This window comes from Colias croceus, chromosome Z (assembly GCF_905220415.1).
Source record: "Colias croceus chromosome Z, ilColCroc2.1".
NCBI classification, from domain to species: Eukaryota; Metazoa; Arthropoda; class Insecta; order Lepidoptera; family Pieridae; genus Colias; species Colias croceus.
This window is the reverse complement of record NC_059568.1, coordinates 5027584-5051175: the sequence shown is the minus strand read 5'-3', so window position 1 is coordinate 5051175 and position 23592 is coordinate 5027584. Positions and strand designations below refer to the sequence as shown.

Below are 23592 nucleotides of genomic sequence, written 5' to 3'. Positions count from 1 at the left end.
GCATTTCAAACAATATGGGGTTTTCCTAATTGCCTCGGGAGTATTGACGGCAAGCATATTGTTATTAAATGTCCACCTAACAGCGGCTCACTGTTCTATTGCTATAAAAAACGATTTTCTACTGTGTTATTGACAATAGTTGATCCACATTACAAATTTACTTACATAGATGTAGGATCATAATTATGGTAAAGATTCCGATACTACAATATTTGAGAACTCATCATTTTATCAGCTTTTAAAAAGTGGACGGTATCTGAATTTGCCAGCTCCAAAACCTTTGCCAGGTTTCAAACAGACTACACCACATGTATTCATTGAAGATTTAAATTAGAAACCTTTCTAATGAGACAAGAGACGCAGCAATGAATGACAATGATAAAAAAAGATTTAATAAATCATTAAGTAGGGCACGAGTAGTAGTAAAATGTGCGTTTGGCATTTTAGCACAATTAGACTATTCTTGAGGCCGTTTGAAACAGATTTGAATAATACTATTAAAATTGTTAAAGCTGCAGTATACTTGCATAACTTATTGCAGATACAAGAAGGTGCACATACGAAAATAAACAATTTTCGGACACTTTAGGAGCATTCGTACTAATGCATGCCAATAGACATAGGGCAGACTTAGCAGCGCTTAATGTTCGATCACAATTTGTAAATTATTTCAAAGAAAATTAAAAACATAAAATGTATGAAATATAAACAATAAATTTTTTACCATCTATCAGAGTCTTTTCTTGAAGTTTTCTCCATGCTACCTCTTTTTTGTACGTATTTTTATAATCTGCGTGTCCAATTGCGTATAATACGGGATAATCTCGAATAGAATGCAAAAATAATTCAGTATTTTCGGCATCCATGGCCAATGATATTTTATGTATAGATACGTTATTATAATACTCACAATATAGTATACAAATAAACAAATAGTTGCCATGGCAATTGGCATTTTGGTACGTTGGTGGCGTATCTACCTCTTGTTTCTATATACATATAAATATAATATTATCTGTACATATAATAAATCTGTAGAAGGGTCAATTCTGTACATTGAAAATATTGAAAAAATAAATAGCAGGGGGTGTTACTGGATCGATACCAAACCCAAATATGTGATTAAAAAATTTTTTGTCTGTCTGTCTGTCTGTATGTGAAGGCATCACGTGAAAACTAGCGGTTCGATTTCGATGAAACTTGGTATAATTATACCTTATTATCCAGGGCGTAAAATAGGATACTTTTTATCCTGGAAAAATACGTAGAAAAAAAAATAATCTTAATTTTTCAGTTTTATCCATAGACGTTGTTCCGTAGAACCGCGAACACACGTTGCGTATTATTATAGGCCTAGCCATATTTGGGAATTGGGTCCAATAGATATTTATAAGATTTTATTGTCAGAGGTATTCAAAATGGATAAATAAACCATCCACGCGAAGACCGACATCCGCGCGGACGGAGTCGCGGGCGGAAGCTAGTATATATTATTTCTATATCACTTCTATATAATATCATTGTCCATGGACGCGAAAATCTGTCCTCACCGACAGAATGCGAGCGGACGCTATGCGATGCGAAACTCACGCGAAACTTCACTAGCGAAACTTATGCGTCTGTGTAATGGCCATTTCGCAGTTCCTTGCGAAACAATACTGACAAGGACGCAACTATTTCATCTATCTATGTGCTAGAGTGAGACATATCATATGCGAAAACCTTCCATACTACTGACAGATTTTTCGTTTTTTCGCTGCCGCTCGCGAATGCGTCGGTGTACTAAAAAGGCGTAGTACACAGCAATGTTTTCGCAACTGTTTCGCAATGCGTCTGTGTAATGGCCATTTCGCAGTTCCTTGCGAAACTATACTGACAAGGACGCAACTATTTCATCTATCTATGTGCTAGAGTGAGACATATCATATGCGAAATCCTGCCATAGTACTGACAGATTTTTCGATGTTTCGCTGCCGCACGCGAACGCGTCGGTGTACTAAAGGCGTAAACAGCAATGTTTTCGCAACTGTTTCGCAATGCGTCTGTGTAATGGCCATTTCGCAGTTCCTTGCGAAACTATACTGACAAGGACGCAACTATTTCATCTATCTATGTGCTAGAGTGAGACATATCATATGCGAAATCCTGCCATAGTACTGACAGATTTTTCGATGTTTCGCTGCCGCACGCGAACGCGTCGGTGTACTAAAGGCGTTAGTACACCGACGCGTTCGCGTGCGGCAGCGAATCTCTGCGAAACTACAGCGTAGCGAAATATCAGCGAAACGTTAGTACACAGCAATGTTTCGCAACTTTTTCGCATTGATATGCCATTGTCATTTTTGACGACTGCAGGTGCAGACGTAATTTCAGAATGTCATCTCAGTCAATGTCATTTTTAGCAACTGGTGACACATATACAACAATATATTTTTCTTATCGTTTGGGTGAATGCACCGTTTCAAAGATAGTAACTCAAGTGTGCGAACAAATTTGGAAAATACTACAGCCAGAGTACATCCCGGTTCCTTCTACTAAAACATGATTGGAAATAATAATGGGGTTTTCCTAATTGCCTCGGGAGTATTGACGGCAAGCATATTGTTATTAAATTTCCACCTAACAGCGGCTCACTGTTCTATTGCTATAAAAAACGATTTTCTACTGTGTTATTGGCAATAGTTGATCCACATTACAAATTTACTTACATAGATGTAGGATCATAATTATGGTAAAGATTCCGATACTACAATATTTGAGAACTCATCATTTTATCAGCTTTTAAAAAGTGGACGGTATCTGAATTTGCCAGCTCCAAAACCTTTGCCAGGTTTCAAACAGACTACACCACATGTATTCATTGAAGATTTAAATTAGAAACCTTTCTAATGAGACAAGAGACGCAGCAATGAATGACAATGATAAAAAAAGATTTAATAAATCATTAAGTAGGGCACGAGTAGTAGTAAAATGTGCGTTTGGCATTTTAGCACAAAAATTTAGAATATTCTTGAGGCCCTTTGAAACAGATTTGAATAATAGTATTAAAATTGTTAAAGCTGCAGTATACACATACGAAAATAAACAATTTTCGGACACTTTAGGAGCATTCGTACCAATGCATGCCAATAGACATAGGGCAGACTTAGCAGCGCTTAATGTTCGATCACAATTTGTAAATTATTTCAAAGAAAATTAAAAACATAAAATGTATGAAATATAAACAATAAATTTTTTACCATCTATCAGAGTCTTTTCTTGAAGTTTTCTCCATGCTACCTCTTTTTTGTACGTATTTTTATAATCTGCGTGTCCAATTGCGTATAATACGGGATAATCTCGAATAGAATGCAAAAATAATTCAGTATTTTCGGCATCCATGGCCAATGATATTTTATGTATAGATACGTTATTATAATACTCACAATATAGTATATAAATAAACAAATAGTTGCCATGGCAATTGGCATTTTGGTACGTTGGTGGCGTATCTACCTCTTATTTCTATATACATATAAATATATTATCTGTAAATCTGTAGAAGGGTCAATTCTGTACATTGAAAATATTGAAAAAGTAAATAGCAGGGGGTGTTACTGGATCGATACCAAACCCAAATATGTGATTAAAAAAATTTTTGTCTGTCTGTCTGTCTGTATGTGAAGGCATCACGTGAAAACTAGCGGTTCGATTCCGATGAAACTTGGTATAATTATACCTTATTATCCTGGGCGTAAAATAGGATACTTTTTATCCTGGAAAAATACATAGAAAAGAATAATCTTAATTTTTCAGTTTTATCCATAGACGTTGTTCCGTAGAACCGCGAACACACGTTGCGTATTATTATAGGCTTAGCCGTATTTGGGAATTGGGTCCAATAGATATTTATAAGATGTTATTGTCAGAGGTATTCAAAATGGATAAATAAACCATCCACGCGAAGACCGACATCCGCGCGGACGGAGTCGCGGGCGGAAGCTAGTATATATTATTTCTATATCACTTCTATATAATATCATTGTCCATGGACGCGAAAATCTGTCCTCACCGACAGAATGCGAGCGGACGCTATGCGATGCGAAACTCACGCGAAACTTCACTAGCGAAACTTAAGCGTCTGTGTAATGGCCATTTCGCAGTTCCTTGCGAAACAATACTGACAAGGACGCAACTATTTCATCTATCTATGTGCTAGAGTGAGACATATCATATGCGAAAACCTTCCATACTACTGACAGATTTTTCGTTTTTTCGCTGCCGCTCGCGAATGCGTCGGTGTACTAAAAAGGCGTAGTAAACAGCAATGTTTTCGCAACTGTTTCGCAATGCGTCTGTGTAATGGCCATTTCGCAGTTCCTTGCGAAACTATACTGACAAGGACGCAACTATTTCATCTATCTATGTGCTAGAGTGAGACATATCATATGCGAAATCCTGCCATAGTACTGACAGATTTTTCGATGTTTCGCTGCCGCACGCGAACGCGTCGGTGTACTAAAGGCGAGGCGTAAAGGCGTTATCCTTAAAATTCAATCGATGACATTTTAAATTTTATAATCGGCTTCGAGTCAAATACTTATTACTATTGGGGGGGCAAGTATCTCGCCTCGCGGCGGTGTTTTAAACAACTCCGGCTGAGTGGCCAGACGGCCGGAGCCTAGGGTGATTGAGTGAGAAACCTGCGGACTATCCGAGCGTTGTCCAGCAGGACTGCCCGCTGTATCCCCACTGTCATGGGCTTTACCGGTAAATCCAACCTCCTTAAATATAAGGAGGAAGGAATCAGCCCATTGGTGGACACAACTATGGGGATTATCTCGGCAGACACACCGCCCCACATCTCGACAACCTCATGCGCCAGATCCAGATATTTGAGCCGTTTATCTGAATCGGCCTTAACAAGATTGTCGTCATGTGGGATAGTGATGTCTACCAAGAAAATCCTGGAAGTTGCTAGGTCCATCACCACAATATCAGGTCTATTCGCTAGAATAGTCCTGTCTGTGATGATGGGCCGATCCCAGTACAATTTGGCACGGTTATTTTCCAGGACCGGCTCCGGCGCGTACTTGTAATAAGGCACTTTTCCGACAAGAAGGCCATACTTCAGAGCGAGCTCTTGGTGGATAATCCTAGCTGCTAGGTTATGCCTGTGCAAGTACTCAGTGTTGGCAAGCATGGAACAACCGGAAGTAACATGTCGGAGAGTTTCTCCAGGACGGTGACACATACGACATAAGTCCTGGGTCCCGTCCTTTATGATGTACCTCCGATAATTGTTCGTCTTAACCACCTGATCCTGTATCGCACAGACAAAACCCTCGGTTTCCCCAAAGAGGTCACCGAAACGCAGCCAGTGCACGGAGGACAAGAAATCTACATGAGGTTCATGCAGAATCCTGTGAAACCTACCGTGTAGCTCTTTCTCTTTCCATATGGCCTCTCTGTCGGAAATGCTGAGCACCGCCGGCTTTTGCCAGTCCTGTTTGGCCAGGGATAGGGGAGTGAGTCCTTTGTCACATTCTATGACTTCAGCATGGATTGCATGACTAACCTTTGCAAGGAAATAGTCTCTGAGTTTGCATATCTCCCGATTGTGCAGCGATTGGGCACTTAACATGCCACGACCACCGCACCTTCTAGGGATATACAGCCTCATCACTGACGATTTCGGGTGATGCAACCGATGCAGAGTCATAGTTGTGCGGACTTTCCGGTCCAGGGCGTTCAGTTCGGTCTGAGTCCACTTGAGTACGCCAAATGTGTACAGGAGAACGGGCATGACCCAGGTATTGAACGCTCGTATTTTGTTCACGCCCGACAAATAGCTGTTGAAAACTTTTGTCATGCGTTCACAAAACACCTCGGCAACATCCTGTTTCACGCTCACCCCCTCCACACATATATTCTGTGACATACCCAAGTATCGGTAAGTTTCAGCCTCTGTAAGTACCCTAAGATGGGCCGCGCCAGATGGTGTTATGTCATCAGACGCGGTTACTTTACCCCGCTCCACATGTATAACCGCACACTTATCCACCCCAAGTTCCATGCCAATGGAGCTGCTAAAATCACACGTGATTTTTAGCAGCTCCGTTAACCTGGACCTATTAGGCGCAAATAATTTGAGATCATCCATGTAGAGCAGATGGTTAAGTCTTAGGCCACCCCTGCGAAGCTGAAATCCGGATCCTAATCTCTCAAGCAAATAGCTTAGAGGGTTTAGTGCCAGGCAAAACCATAGAGGACTTAGGCAATCGCCCTGGAAAATACCCCGCCGTATCTTTATTCGGTCCTCCGCGTCAGACAGCCGCTTACCTTGGAGACAAAGCATTGTACTCCATTGCCCCATACATGTTCCGAGAAGCCCTCGGATCGAAGGATCGATCTTATAAAGTTCCAGGACTCTCGTTAACCATGTATGGGGGACCGAGTCAAATGCTTTTTTATAGTCAATCCAGGCAGCGGATAAGTTGCGTCTGTTACGCTTGACCTGCTGACCAATAACCGTGTCGATCAGGAGAAGCTCCTTAGTTCCGCGACCACCCGCCCGACATCCATTCTGTGTATCTGCCAAAATTCTATTGCCATCTATATGCTTGGCAATTTTGGCCGCCAGTACAGATGTCAATGCCTTGTAGATGGTAGGTAGGCACGTAATTGGGCGGTATTGTGACGGGTCAGCGGAGCGGTTGGATTTAGGAGCTAGATAAGTGACCCCAGTAGTGAGGAAGTTTGGAAGCAAGCGGTGCTCAATCGCTTCTCCAAATTGGCGGGCTAAGGTAGCATGGCATGCGTTGAACCCTTTCAGCCAGTAAGTCTGAAGTCCGTCTACCCCTGGAGTTTTCCAGTTCGGGCATTTTCGGACTGCTGCGCTGATGTCGTCTCTTGTGACAACAACAGGGTCCATGGGTGGTAAGGCTACACACGCTTCCTCCAGCTCCATCATCCAAGCACCTTCGACGTGCTCAGCAGCATGAGACCATATTCCACGCCAAAAGGCAATCAGGTCCGCCTTTTCGGGTTGTGGCCCCATGTGTGCTTTCCGAGCCCCAGATTGAAGGTACTTGTAGAACTTCCTTTGGTCACTTTCGAAGAGACGATTCTCACGGTGTCTCCTTGTTGTTTCAGAGTACCGTCTAATGCGTTTCCCCCAAGCTGCGACCTGCTGTTTCAGGGTGTCGATGCGCACTGTCACTATTCGCAATAGCTCTGCCTGGGGCAGATTGTGAGATATCTCACTGATTGCAGACCTGACAAAGCGCATCACTCGCGGTCTTGTGTTACCGGCCCTAAAAGCAGTAAGCTTACCGATGAGGACTCTGGCATTAGCGATTCGAGTTTCGATACGACGCCTCCAAGCAGGTGTCGTATGTCGCTGCGGAGATCCTCTTCCCGTATTCGAGAAGTTAATCCCCACCGCTCGACACACGACTACCGCCGCAGCGTATAGTATCGATCCCGTATCACCAATGTCAGTACTGGTTTCCAAATATGGCGGCAGTAATTTATTAACGGTCTCAACGGTAAGTCTGGTCGACGCTCTATAGGGAACGCGAGGAAGCTGGGAGCGCTGCTCAACCGGTATTCCTCGGTAATGAGAGATCGTCTCCTCAAGCTCTCTCCTGATCTTGTCCATGTCCTGGGTAGCTATTTCCTCAGTTTCCCCCGCTCCGATCGCATTGGTCTCCACCCCGGTGTTCTCCTCAAAAAGGACTGACACATCGGGTGGGTCATCAACGCCCATCGGTTCAGGGGCTTCCGCGGAAACAGCCGCACATCCTAGTTGTTCGAGTTCGGAGGCGCTAAAGATGTTCCTGCGCAAGATGTATCGAACTCGGTCCACCAGATTTTGTTCAGTGAGGGTGATGTTGGGTTCCAAGATGTTGAATTCGCGGAGCAGTCGCACTCGGTACCCAGTCCGGTTGGTTTCACCCTCAGTCGCCCTATAATATGCTCGCATGGCATTTTTATTTTGGTCAGCTGACCATCTCATGCGAGTCTTTTTATTGTTTCCACCAGTAGCGGACTCCATATGCTGGGTCGTTGCCGGCCCTGCTGTCGTCAAGCTTACTGGTGGGGATGGTGGGTTCGACCGACCAGGTGGTCGGGTCGGTCGGCGGGATTGGCTGGCGTCCCGCATGCTGCCGCGCCCAGCGCCAGCTCCAGGCGCGCCCTGGCGACCCCCAGGAAGCGGCCCAGTTCGCATTCTATTCTCTTCCATCCATATAACAGGCTTTATACACTCGAGGGTCGCCCACTTCCCCGAGGAAACCGTTAAGTTGCATATATTTTTAGTACCCTATGTACTCCCCAGCTGAAGCACGGCTTGCACACTTGCTGGGAATGGGTACTGACTGATTGCGCGGGTTGGATAACTACTGTCACACAGTTATCCAACCCGTGGGCGGTGGGGTCGTCACATCCCTACGCCTTATGACTGATTGCACGGGTTGGATAACTACTGTCACACAGTTATCCAACCCGTGGGCGGTGGGGTCGTCACATCCCTACGCCTTACTTATTATTATTACTTTTTCTTATCTTAATATATAGAAAAATCGGCTCTTTTTTACGAGACTATTCAGAATTACTTGGAATAAAATGTTATAAAAATATATAAAAGAAAAACACCCACAAAAAATGACCATTTATACAACTCAATAGTTTTCACGTTTTATGAAGAACTAGCTTACCGCCCGCGGCTTCGCCCACTTTGTCTAAAACTTAATAAATTATATACTAAAACCTTCCTCTTGAATCACTCTATCTATTAAAAAAAACCGCATCAAAATCCGTTGCGTAGTTTTAAAGATTTAAGCATACAAAGGGATATAGGGACATAGGGACAGAGAAAGCGACTTTGTTTTATACTATGTAGTGATTGCATATACAAATTAATATATAAATAATATTATACTATATCTTCTATACACGAAATTATTGTATTTCCACGCTCTATATTGTATGATAATTTCCAAACGTTATATTATGTCCAGTATATGTCAGAACGGGAGAAGTTAAATTGAAATCGAAATTGAAAAGTTTGCGAAGATACGAATGTTGTTTATATTCATAAAACTACAAAACTGATATTATCGGGGAAATCACATGCACTTCTTTCTTAAGGAAAATAGAATAGATATTAAATCAGAAAGTTACAACTATATTCAAGCATAATAATATCGTTAAAACTTGATTCATTTCAATTCTTTGACTTCTTGTAAGAGAAATTCTTAATTTATTCGTTTTCCTGGCTTCTTATTTATGTACTTCTTTGTCTGTGTTTTTTTTTCTTACTTTAAACCTAAATTTAGGGGAAAGGACTCGCAGTCTTATCACAGGTTATACAGATACAGGTAGAGAGCCAGAGCCTCATATTAAAATTATATCAAAGGTTAAATAAATACCTATTTACAAATTCACGAAGTATTTCAAGTTCGTCAAATAAATTAATCTGCCGCAAATCTGAACAAAACAGCTTTTATTAAGATAATTCCATAATATTTATATTAAACAAAGTCTTGTTTATGAACGACTAGATTTCTGTCCCTGGCTTCGTCTGTGTTTACAAAGAAAACCCCGCATAGTACCTGTGGGATTCCCGAATAAAAAGTAGCCTTTTTATTTTTCTGGGTCTTCAACTACATACCATAAATTTTATTGTAATCGGTTCAGTAGTGTTTGAGTGAAAGAGTAACAAACATCCATCCAGACAAACTTTCGCATTTATAATAATAGTAGGATTTTCTTCTAACATTTCCTAACTGAAAAAAATTATAACCAGTCTCTTCAGACGCTCCTTAGACACTACTTGTCGTTTTTTTGCCTCTCAACGAACAAAAAGTATGACTTTCCAAATGGTCCGGACCGGTTTCTTGTATAATGTTTAATATAATGTTTATTACTTGTATATTTAAACGTTTTGAAGGAATTGTGAAAATGAATTAACTTTATGTGGCACGTAAAAAAAATATTTTTATTGATAACATTTTTTCGAAGACGACAATCTAATTTTATCGTGAATTTTGTATTCAGATTCAGTTTATCATTAAAGTAAACAAATTCAAAATAGAAGGGTTCTGAGAAAATTATAATTAATAACACTTAGAAATACAGCTCCTAAAATGGACATAATAATATTATTTCATGTAAAATATACTTCATTAGCTAAGTAATAAGCGTTTCGGAAAATAAATCCTCAACCTAAAGGCTTATTATCGGAAAATTGAAATGAATTCTAATCACTCTTAAATGAGCTCGGAAAATAGGGCATAGCATTTTGTAAAGTATGTACGGTCTACTAAAGTCTCTCGATACCTCATATCACGGAAGTTAACCTTTTGTAAGACTAGCCGTCCTCTAAGCCCCTTAAAACGTTAGCGATGGAAAATCGTGATTTTTATCAAGAGAAATCCCTACATATTTCTTGTATATTAAACTGGCTACTTAAATGCAATAGAAATGCAGCTTTATTACAAATACCTACGCCACATTTTACACTGTACTACTGATAGTACCTACTGTGATTGCTTTCATTAATTGTATTTATATATAAAACGAAACTAGAACAAGTTGGCCGAATTCGTTTGAATTTCTGGTTAAATGAGTAAATGTGTAAATCGGAACGAGCGCGTTTGTGGAATAATTAAAAAACCAAAAACCCTCTTGTATGATTTAAAGACCAATAAATTATAATTCACATTAAAACCAAATGAATAATATATATTTTTGAGTACTTAATGTGGATTGACTACCTACTTGGAAATGTGTATTTCGGTTGGGTCCGGGATTTGCCGTAATGATTCGGGGTATTAAAGAATTATAAAAGCCTATAATAATTTAAAACATGCATTACATTGGTAAAGTAATGTTTCATATCAAAGTTATCGGTTTACAGCTCAGAATAGTTTTTTTTTTGTTTAATCATAACAATCAAAAACTCATATAAATCATCTCTATAATACAATATAATAAACACCGATCTTGACATCGCTCCATAATATAGAAAATCCAATAGGAAACACCAATTTCGCAATACCATCGACCGTTGATTGACGTCAATTCAATTTTAGCACTGTTTGGTTTATTCCAAGTTTTTCTTTGCAAAAAAAAACATAACTATATAGCAGATAAAATTTGAGTTGAATATTTTTAATATATCTGATATGTAAAACTGTTTATTATGTCGTACTTATCTGGGGACTATTCATTATGTTTGAAATTGGCAATAATTTGATAAAAAGAACTTTTGAAATCGGCCGAATAATAACCCAATTTGGGAATACCTTGGCATCAACTTACTTAGTGCCGCATTAGGGGACTAATGCTAATCGCATTCGCAGTATGGGGTCATAAAATTAGATACCTATACAATTATACATAATTCTTTGTAAGACAAATTTTATCAAAAGGAAAATAATATTAGTTGTAAAGGAATCAGTTTAACTGTAGGTATTCAAATATGTATGACAAGGTAATCTACCTTGTCATAGATACAGTTTAAGTATAGCTTTATATTACTATTTTTTTACATTATAGTTATAGATAAGAGTAGAAATTCTGAAAATTTTCGGGATGTGTTTAGAAGTTTCAAATCTCTATCAATACGTGTAAAACAGTAGTGTTAAAGTAACAATATAACATAAGATACATTACAATAGTTAGCATGTTATTTTATATCATATACAAAATATGGCGGCATGACTTTTAAAATACCACATCAGGCGCAGCACAAAAACGCCATATTTAATGAAATGAAATTAAAAGAGAAGCCTATAAATTACGCAAGTGTCAAGTATTCACGTTCAGCGTTTATATTGTCAGACTTTTGGCAGACTATTTTGTTTATTTCCTTCAAACATTGCTTATTTTACTCCTCAATATTGAGCCCGGAATTTTAGATACATTTTAATTGGAAGCGGAACCCGTATTTAGGAAGGTTAATATATTATTATTAGAGGGTAAAATTATATCGAGCTCTTAATAGTCCTTTAGCTGGGCCCTTCGTCTTGGCCAGCTGAGCTCCGATCATTTACATTATTGGACATTATTGGACAAACAAGTGTATTAATACTCATTTTCATTCAATAAATTAACCTATTTTATTATTTAAGCTAATATTTTTTCTGCGCTTATTTGCTTGTTACAGAAAAGCTTGGATTTTTTTGTATAGCCATAGACGTTAATTTTTTTATTACTTGCAGTTTCATTACATTACTAATTCCGTGTTATTTACATTATAATAAACTAGCTTTCCGCCCGCGCCTTCGCCTGCGTTTCAAAGAAAAACCCGCATAGTTCCCTGCGTTTTCAAAGAAAAACCCACAAAGTTCCCGTGGGATATCCGGGAAAATACCTATCCGTTGTATTTATTCAAGTTACCCTTTATATGTGTGCTAAATTTCATTCTAATCGGTTCAGTAGTATTTGCGTGAAAGAGTAACAAACGTATGTTCATCCTCGCAAACTTTCGCATTTATACATGTTACTAATAATAATAATTAGTAGGTCGTTGTACTGTGAATATGCAAATTTATTCCAACGCTTTTTAAGATGGTTACTATCAGAATTACAATAAGATCAGGCATCACTGAACCACAATAACAATAAACTTGATCGAGATTTATATAATATTACTAGCTTTCCGCCCGCGGTTTCGCCCGCGTTTTCAGAGAAAACCCCGCATAGTTCCCTTTCCCGTGGAATTTCCGGGATAAAACCTATCCTATCTCTCAAGTTGGATCGAACTGCACATGGTGTGCGAATTTTATTATAATCGGTTAAGTAGTTTAGGAGTCCATTGAGGACAAACATTGTGACACGAGATTTATATATATTAAGAATAATATTATGCCGAAAATACGACCCAAATTGAGGAACTTTGCCATTATTAAATAGAAGTTTCTGGAATTTTTAATTAACGTTGTGAACAATCTTCAGTACACGAGGTATGATTTTGTACGGATGTAATGTTGATTCATGAGGAAAAGTACCGACTTTTTAATTAATTGTATTTTGGCCTCTAATTTTTAAATTAACTCCATGAAAAGAAAGAAAAGACAGAAAATCTTACAAAATGCAATGTCTGCTAGCCACACCTGACCAGCATATTGGATTAAGACTACCTACCTAAAATCTATATAATATTTTATACTTATTCAAATTTTTAACAATTATAATTCTTTATTATGTTTGACAAAAAACACCACAAAAGGGCCCCATTGCAACTAAAAATATGTACCCGATAACTTCGTTGTAGAGAACCTGCCTCTAATATATTGAACTACCTATACGATCGGAAAAATAATGCTTCCATGAAAAAGCATTTAAAAAGCCCTGTACCTACTCATGATATTATCATTTCTCTTTCAACCGTGTTAAACCGCAAGTTAATGTTACAGCAACATTTCAATTTGAGAAATAGTTCGTACATTCAACACTATCTAGCCACAAAATTCTCTTTAAAGCAGACAAAGCCAGCTCTAATTAGATTAAAAGCAAACTTAGAACGCGAACGTGGATTTTCAGGCCATAATATGCTTTTGATACATCTGAACATTATTCGTCTATTTAAAACTTTATTCATCGAAATGCATTCACTTTATAATCAGTTTGTTTTCTAAAAGAATACAAATCATATTTTTTATTCTATAATATAAAAATAAAACGGGCACATTTCATTGAATTCAAAAGAATGATAATAAACTATTATCATTTGATTTCGAACAATGTTTTTCATCAAAAAGTTTATCATCCGTTTATAAAATGCAAAAATTGCCACAAAATTGACAACAAATCAACACGGCAATTTCAACAAAACGAAGACTCCAAATTATTATATAAAACGACACAAATGAAGACACTGTGATATCTATGGCGTGTCGTTAACAATTTTTCATCAAAATTGATTGGTATTTGTTCTAGTGAAGCTTCTAAGCTCGCTCTTATTTCGGGGGAACTCTCAAAACAACTCAACGTCAAGGTTACTTTCCGTAATACAATTTACAGCTCTCCGTAAATTTATATTTGGATGATATTTTCGATAAATTTACATTTTGTATTATATGCCGCTCGAGGGAACGACGTTAATGATTAGGTATTCGAAGATATTTCACTTAGCTGTAGCTGTATACTCCGTCGGAGTAACCGTATTTTTAGTGTTATTAGCTGAACAAAAAATTGTACCTCGATTGTATATGGTACGGGTATAAAAATGTATTTTGTACCATTATCGATTATGGAATGGGTATTGATGTTAGTAGTAGAATAACGCACTAAAATATATTATTTTACTACTTATTCAGAACTATCAATAAAATCGTTTATAATATTAATATTATCTATTACTAAAAAGGTAATATTATAGATTTACAAATAGTTAACATTTACATAAGTTGTAGTATTTTGAAACAACATTGTTGCATATAAAAATGTATATTAAAGAAACAGGTGAACTTTGTTATACTTATTCAGATTTATTTCATTTAAGCTCGTTTTATTCCAAACCATCAGCTTACGGATAAAGAAAATATAAATGAAACGTATTCAAGTAAATCAAACGTCTTCTAGTAAGTTAAAGATAATATTATTAGGTATTTATTTTTATCGCCAAAAAAGAAACTAAAACATAAAATATAATTAATCTATGCTAATACATCTTATAATGTAAGCTTTAATAATCTTCAATGATGTTGAATACTTATAATTATAATTTAATAAATAGCCATAAAATTAATTAATAACTCAGGCCCCGGAATCACAGACACAATATAAAATCTATTGTGTCGTGGACCGATCGGGCTGCTCCCATGAGAGAAAATTGACAATACATTTTATAAACTTCACGCAAACCCGCAGTTTTAAAATACCATAATTAATTTGTAGTAATAAAATATTCGATTTCAATTATTAACTCCTGATATCTGATTATTCCGTGAAATAATAAATTAAAGATATGAAGCTTACGGGCTTTTCGATAATTTATTCAATATCAAATAATATCCGTGGATAATTATTATCGTTACGTATTAATTGGAGTTAAATTAATTTAAATCGGATAACCTTTTCTTCAGAAATTAATAGTTAAATTTAAGTTCGTAATTTTTGTACTTATTAGTGTTTTAGTACAATACTTTGATCTATTTTGCTTAGTATTAGAAACTGCATACGAAAATTGGCTTTAAAATACTCGATTAAAAAAACATCCTTGATATAATTTCTTTAAACAATTATTTATCAGTGTACGTGTCATAACTCCTTTGTTATATTGTACCTGTTACACACATTTGTTAAATCAAGATTATATTAAAATCTGCGTGAATGAAATTTCGCAATTCACGTTCATATTTAGTATAATTTGCGCTATAACAAAGCCATAATACAGTACACAATAAGTGTTTGCGAGTGGAAACTTAACACGTTTCGCCATGCATGAGGACACTTACTATACTGCACTGTACTGCAGCGGACATAAAATGCTGGCTGCTCGCACTGACTTAAGTTATTGAATAAATTGAATAGATATGATCGTACTGTTCACTTGCATCCTTTACATTTGAATGTATGTTTTATCTAACGTCGGGTAATAAGTCTGGGATCGAATGGGACGCTTTAAAGTGAAGTAATTGATCTTTGCGATACGTCTCCGAATTGAATAGAGGATTCTGTTTAGTCTTCGAAAAGTCAGCTTCTAAAGTTGCAGATTTTATAGAACATGTTTTAGGCTATACTCCAAAAGACCTTAAGATGTAGCTTTGAAAGTTTTCAATCTATTAAATTTACTGAGTATAGTAGGAATAAAATAATCTTGGTTAAAAATATTATCAACTCATATGCAAATGATTCTATTTAAAACAGCATTAAATTTGATATACATGTATTCTTCGTAATTCCACATTACCAATAGATGTCTAATCAATGTATTAAACAATTTAACCTACTAGAATATCGGTATACTATAATTAATGTTTCGCAGCAGAATAAGTTTGTAGTACCGTTCGTGCTAAAACTAATCATGCAGAAGTATGGTGCAGGTGTATATCGCAAACAAATTAACTTTATAGTTAGAGCATCTTTGATTAACATGGAGTTTCTAGGTTGGGTATGCGTAAAGTATTTTGAAACAATATGTTAACAATTATGGTATGCCGCGTTTATGTTCGATATATTCTTAAGTATATACGATAGTGGATATTTTGAGTCATTATATAAATTTTTACAGGATATTATACGGGGTGTAATATGTATATATAACATAAGATGAATTGTTGTTGACGTCCTTGATTTGAAGCATGCATACTAAAAACTTTGTTTCCACTGAAAAAATAACGAATCCTTTTCATATTAGAAAGCAAACAAAATAGTCTGAAAAACATAGAGAGCAAATAAAAATCTCATAACAAATATACAAAGTTTACATCAATGTGTTTCTGAAAACTCATTCCATTTATAGAATATAGGATACAACGGATCAACATTTTTCACGTGTGTTTTCGCTGATGATGATTGTTTGTTTGTTTGTTTGAACGCGCTAATCTCGGGAACTACTAGTCCGATTTGAAAAATTCTTTCGGTGTTAGATAGCCCATTTATCGAGGAAGGTTATAGGCTATATATCATCACGCTACGACCACCAGGAGTGGAGCCAAGGGGGTTGAAACCGCGCGGAGCAGCTAGTGTATAATATATCCCACCAAAAACATAAATGTAAAATTTGGAGCCGAGTTCAATCGTTGACTTAATTTGCCAAAAAAAGAAATGAGATCTTAATGTGTGCCAAGTTCTGCAGACAGTCCAGAAATTTATTTACAAAGATGTATTAAGTTCTTAGGTTGACTGAAAACTCAATTGTTTTATTTTCCCTTAGAGAACAATGTTTATTCCAAAATATAACTTTTTAAATTTGAATAATATAATTATTTTCACAAAGCAAACAACTTATGACCTATTGAACCCCATAATTTGATGAGGCTAGTTTTTAGAACCTCACAAAATATAAACAGTATGTAAAACTAGCCTCATCAAATTATGGGGTTCAATAGGTCATTAGTTGTTTGCTTTGTGAAAATAATTATATAATTCAAATTTAAAAAGTTATATTTTGGAATAAACATTGTTCTCTAAGGGAAAATAAAACAATTGAGTTTTCAGCCAACCTAAGAACTTAATACATCTTTGTAAATAAATTTCTGGACTGTCTGCAGAACTTGGCACACATTAAGATCTCATTTCTTTTTTTGGCAAATTAAGTCAACGATTGAACTCGGCTCCAAATTTTACATTTATGTTTTTGGTGGGATATCATTACTTTTTGTACAGAAAATTACTCTGCAAATTTGATTTACTTTATGAATATAATACTTTTTATATACGATTTTTTTATTTTTTCTTGCGGTTTCTCTGTATGGTTTGTGTAGTATTATCCTTATTAATATTATAAATGCGAAAGTAACTCTGTCTGTCTGTCTGTTACTCAATCACGCCTAAACTACTGACCCAATTTGCATGAAATTTGGTATGGAGATATTTTGATACCCGAGAAAGGACATAGGCTACTTTTTATTGCGAAATATGTACCACGGGCGTAGCCGGGGCGGACCGCTAGTTTTCTATATTTTCTTATATGTTATGAATGTCAGCGCACATTGCCCCGTCATTATCTGCAATTTTTTAAACTCGTTTTCTGTTTAAAAGATTACATGATTTTCCAAACATCCAGCGTGAATTTGTGCACACACTATTACCAAGATGCAAAGATCGTTGTAGAAGAATCGTCGCCTTACTCCATGACGTTACGGTATTGCCATGACGCATTCTTGAAATTTTACTCTAAACGCGCCTAAAGATGTTTCACTCATATTAATATTACGCAAATTAAATCATTTCGACCTTCGACGAAGCCTTCTTCCATTACACCATTTATGGTAATTATTTTTGCATGCTTGTATTGGCTAAACATGTTTGTGCTTTATTAATATAATTGTATCACCATTGAATACCATGTTTAAAGCAAAATAAAGATTTTATTTATTTATTTATTTATTTACACTGAAATTAAAACTAAACTAAACACTCATAAATAAAGAATAAATTAATGTGAATACATGTAATATTATATATTATTTTTAACTGTATGAGCAATATTTTTATTACAATTTTCTTTTATTTTACGTTTAATAACAGTTTTGAATAAAGAAATCATGCAATCGAAGTAATCCGCCCTAGCGATACTAGCGCGAGTGAGTGTGATGTCAGAGGCGCTTCGAATCTACAGATGTTTCGTCCTAAAATATGTAAACTTCAATAATCTATATCTCAGTCATTTATTGATGGATTTCAAAATTTTTTTCGGCCACTGATTAGTTTTGATCTATTTTTTAAGACTAGTAAGGTGAATATACTATTTTCTATTTTTTTAAACTTTTCCATTTTTCCATACAAACAAAATTAATGTCATTGAAAAAAAAAATTAAATACAAATAAATTCAGTATTTTCTGATTTTTTCCTTTGCACACTCACTATTACCTAGCTGATTACAAAATTTGAACTTTCTAGGTCATCTGGAAGTGGGTTAGGTTTTCTATATGTCTATAAGTCAGTCAGTCTTAAAAATTGCGATTTTTGGATATTAATATCTACGCAACTGTTTAATCTGTATTTATGAAATTTAAGGTTCTTGTTTATCTTGAGGTCCTCTTGATATGTACCAAATTTGGTTTATTTAACTTAAATAGTTTTCGAGTTATAAGGGGGTGAAAAGTGGCTCGAAATGGTTCGTGTAAATATACACACGGCTGCTGCTCGCCAGTTCTCTTCGCTTGAACTCGGCTTGACACGCTGCCGCGTGTCTAGATAGATATGGTAACGAGACTAGTATCTGTATAAACTGTAATGGTACTGTTTAAATACATTATTGAGAATTTACCTGCAATGCAATGGTAACTCAATTTTTAGATTAAGGAATTAATGCTGGTTGCAGAGCTTGACCGACCATCAGTGCGTACGTCAGTCGCGCTTGTCATATGTATGGAAATTCATAAAACCGTTCATAGCTAGACCGACCATACGCACGCGTATTGTCATGCGCATTAGTTTCATAGTCATACAATTGTTGATGCGTATCGTCAGGACCGACGGTACGCACTGACGGTCAATCAAGCTCTGCAACCAGCCTAAAGAAGAGAATGGCACGGAATTGGATCTTTTATTTTATTTATTTCTTTAAATACTTTATTGTACTGCCAACAAAACAAAGATACAAAGAGAAAAATTATGCTCAAAGAAGACACAGCACAGATGGCGGCTTTATCACTTGTAAGTTATTTCTTCCAGGCAACCTACTGAAATTGGGATAATATTTTCGTTATTATATAAGGTAGGTATAATATATCAAATTTTATACATAGCATAGTAAACATTTATTCATTTATATCAAAACTTTTCATCATGATAATATAAAATGTCCCTCGGATGGATAAATCTGACCATTTTACAGTGTATATTTTTTTGGAACACTGTTGTTGTTTATATAGGTAACTTTTTCAACAAAGAGATTTCACTTTGTCAAAAATCAATCCGAGCTGCAGCTATATTGAAAACCTTTTTTTGTATTACAATACAAAACAGGCTTATTGTTAGAATTTTTGTTTACATTTACGTTATTATAAGCATTAAGCATCCCTACTAATATTAATTTATAAATGCGAAAGTAACTCTGTCTGTCTGTCTGTTAATCAATCACGACTAAACTACTGAACTAATTTTCATGAAATTTTGTATGGAGATAATTGATACCCGAGAAAGGATACTACTTTTTATCACTGGAAAATGACGCTATCCCGGAAATCTATGGGAACGGGAACTATGCGGGTTTTTCTTTGACTGCGCGGGCGAAGCCACGGGCGGAAACCTAGTATTTAATATGAGAGGATATTCTTTGTTTTTCTTCATAGATGCAAAGAAAGCACAATCAGAAATAGACGTGCTTACATTTTTAATAGAGGTTGCAATCCGTGCATGGTCATAAAACTTTATGCTTGTATTATCTTGGGTTATTCCAAGAATCTGTTTTTCATATTATCCTCCACTAATGGGACCATGTTTTTAAATATACTTCAACGATATAGTTGGAAAAATATTCAAAGACTGAATGTTCTTTGCTGGTATATCTTTTCAATAACGAGTGTTTGGACCGTTGGGTGAGGTTTACCTGGTTTCTACCGTCTTGTTATTCCATATGTTTTAATAGTATTCCTTGTTTAGAACGCTAAGAAGGATGTGTTGAATGTTAAATATAGCAACATGATGTATTACGTTCTTTTAGAGCTAGCGCGCACGAGCAACTTTGTCTTGGCAACTATTTTGTCTCTCCCATAAATTGTATGGGGAGTTGCGTCGCTACGTGCGCGCACTTTCATACTAGCCCATGGGTGGGAGAGACAAAATAGTTGCGGAGACAAAGTTGCTCGTGCGCGCTGGCTCTCAAAGACACAAAGATACACAAAGATAACCCGATTATGCTCTGATCTTTCCGGCTATAGATTTATTTTTATTTAGTTTTGTTAAATTTATCGTTGTCGTATAGTTGTTTATTTTATTTTGTTAACATGGCTTTAATATTAATTATTCGTTACGAGTATTTAAAAATAATGATTTGACAATTTATCTTTCTAACAATGGATGCCCTATTGGGATGTTATTTTGCAGAAGAACCTCATAAATAAGCACCTACCTAATACTAATTATATTATACCTAAATTTAATTTAAACTATTTTCAACATCAATAACGTGCAAACAGTAAAACTTGAGTAAAACAGTATTTAAAAAAATTTGAACTAGAAATTACCAGTAGATAGCAAACCGTTACCGGGATGAATATCCGGAAAACCAGTTGCTACATTTTCTATCGACCTCTGTAATCTAGATTGCGATTTATAAAACTACCAGCGGGCCGCCCCGGCTTTGCCCGTGGTACGTGTTTATGTTTTCTCTCGATAAGAAACATCCTCGTACTTCAAGGAATATTATAAAAAACGAAATCGGTTAAGCCGTTCTCGAGTTTTGCGCTTAGCAAAAAATTTTCGTTTCTTTTTTATATTACAGATTTAGTTTAAGGGTTACTTCTAATAGTGCCTTAATTAGTTTTGATGAAGTTTCTAGCACGAATTTAAAATATAAAATATACAGACTCATCTTCATCTTAAGGAAGCTACAGATTTTTCTTGAATTCCACGGACATTAAAGTCATTTAAGTCTTCTTTTTTTAGAATTAAATAAATAAGTATTAATTACACTAGAAGCGAACTACATAACAATAAAAAATAAAAAATGCTTTCCGTCTTAAAACGATGTATTTATATAGATCAATAACTTAAAAACATAATAATATCTAAGTTTAATGACAATTATTTTAAATATTTAATCTGTTCATGTATTAGATACATTAGGAAATATTCCTCTCGTTTTCAATTCCATTTCTTTCTACTTTTATAAAATCATTAAGTTCGTTTAATAATACAATTAAAGGGTACAAAATGAACTTACCATCATGCGAATCATACATATAGATAATTTCCTTCCACCCATAATGCGTGATGACGTCGAAGATAGCCCGGTGGTAGTCTGGTCTCATGCTGATTGCGTGGTCTATTAGACCAGAAGACGGTGGGATAACCTAGAAACAATTCATTATATTAGAGCATATATAGTTAACTAGCTTTCCCCCCGCGGCTTCGCCCGCATTTAAAAAAAAAAACCCGCACAGTTCCCATTCCCGTGGGATTTACGGGATAAAAACCTATCCTATGTGGTAATCCAAGTTACCCTCTAGATGTGAGTTAAATTTCATTGTAATCAGTTCTGTGGTATTTGCGTGAAAGAGTAACAAAAATATTATATACACATACACATACATCAATCCTCACAAAAATTTGAGCATTTATAATATTAGTAGGATAAGATTTGAAGACGTGTGGCACTCGGGGACTGCCGAGGTAAAGCTATTGCATAGCATGCCTTCAACTTTCAAGCCACACCTCCGTGCCCGTCGGAGTGGGGAGCGTGAGGTTTTTTCGTTATGGAATTTCTCGATTCGGTCCCCGCGCTCAAGGCCCGCGATAGAAGCAATGCAATAGCTTAATAAAAATTCATTACCTATATAGCGTATGTCTGTGACTTTAGATATTGATGTATGAGCGATTTCGTGTGATAATTAAATTTTTCAAATAGGTATTATCTATATTTTAATTTACCTCCAGCAATTGTTAGTACATTGGGGAAATCTGTAGTTAATTAGTATTAAAATGATCCATGCACACGGATGAAAATATTTAAATAAAATTCGAAAAATTGATATTTGGTTTCGACTCTTTGTATATATTCATTGGATGATATTTCGTCAGATATTAAAAATACACTCAGCAATTAATCATTATAAATATGCAGTGTGCATAAAAATGAATGAAATACACATTTCTGTGTATAACGTGTAATTTTGTATTTAATCGTTTAACCTTGAATATAACTCACATATTCTTAACATTCTAAAATAGGACGTAGGTATTTGTCTTAAAATAACTGTAACAAATTATCTTTGGATTACTTGCACAAATGTTCCGAGCTCATAATATTATCATATCATATACCAAGGTTTCAAAGAACGTAACATTATTTTCAGTACCTACTTTACTAGAAGACAGCTTTCGAACTTCATTATCCTCCCGTCAACGGAACATTTATCAATACTAACTAAATCTCAAAAAAATTCATTCGTAATCACTCAGACTCAGGGAAGTAATAACTTGCCGAATAAAAGGAGTTCGTCCAATTTCTATTGAAAATAAAACAAAAGATTCAACTCGTGAAAGGTTTTACACATTAATCTAACAGATTCAACTCAAGTATTAATGATTGAAAGAGAGATGCTCAGTGGAAGGGATTTCGCGGGCTGAAATTACGTATTTTCTTGAAAGCAAAAGAGGCGCCGCTTCATGAGGAGCGACGTGTGACGTGTGTATACAATTACTGTCAAACGTTTAACAATATAAAATGGGCTTCCGTATGAGTCTGTATATAATGAGGATTAGTTACAGACACAGTTACAGAAGAGTCCCCTGAAGCCAATATCTTGTCTAGTGCATAAATAATATTATGTGTTATAACCGAAACTTTTTTTGTTTTGTTAAATTAATTTGTTATAAGTAATATTATTTGTAGTACTTGACGGTATTTATTTCTTCATTTTTAAGGATAGATACCTTCTCTTCTTCCTAAGCACAAAGGTTATTTATTGTTAAGCGTTTTACTCATGTAATCCGTGAATTAAATGCATGCATCTCAAAGCGATTTAATCTTAAGCTGTATAACATCGGGTTACGCCCGGAAGGCGCTAATGTGAAATGTTAGCGCATCCAAACATCCACTGAATTTACATTGGCCGATACTTTGGGCTAATAGTGGAGTAAAACGAACTTTCGATTGATGCTGTTCCCGGTGGAATATCAATGTGTTTGAAATGCAGATATAATATTCTATTTGCAAATTTGTGTTTTAGATGAGGTAAGTGTGCGTTAGAACTTTTATTGAGGGC

At 35.9% G+C, this 23592-nt stretch overlaps 1 protein-coding gene across 2 annotated transcripts in view; it reads right to left on the bottom strand.

Annotated features, from left to right (window-relative positions):
- Positions 1–23592, bottom strand: part of LOC123705565 (glutamate receptor 1-like) — a 108629-nt gene that overhangs the window by 43577 nt on the left and 41460 nt on the right. For both annotated transcript variants that reach the window (XM_045654405.1, XM_045654406.1), the window contains exon 4: positions 21549–21678. In XM_045654405.1, coding sequence (XP_045510361.1) covers positions 21549–21678 — 130 coding nt within the window. The remainder of the gene's footprint in view (positions 1–21548; positions 21679–23592) is intronic.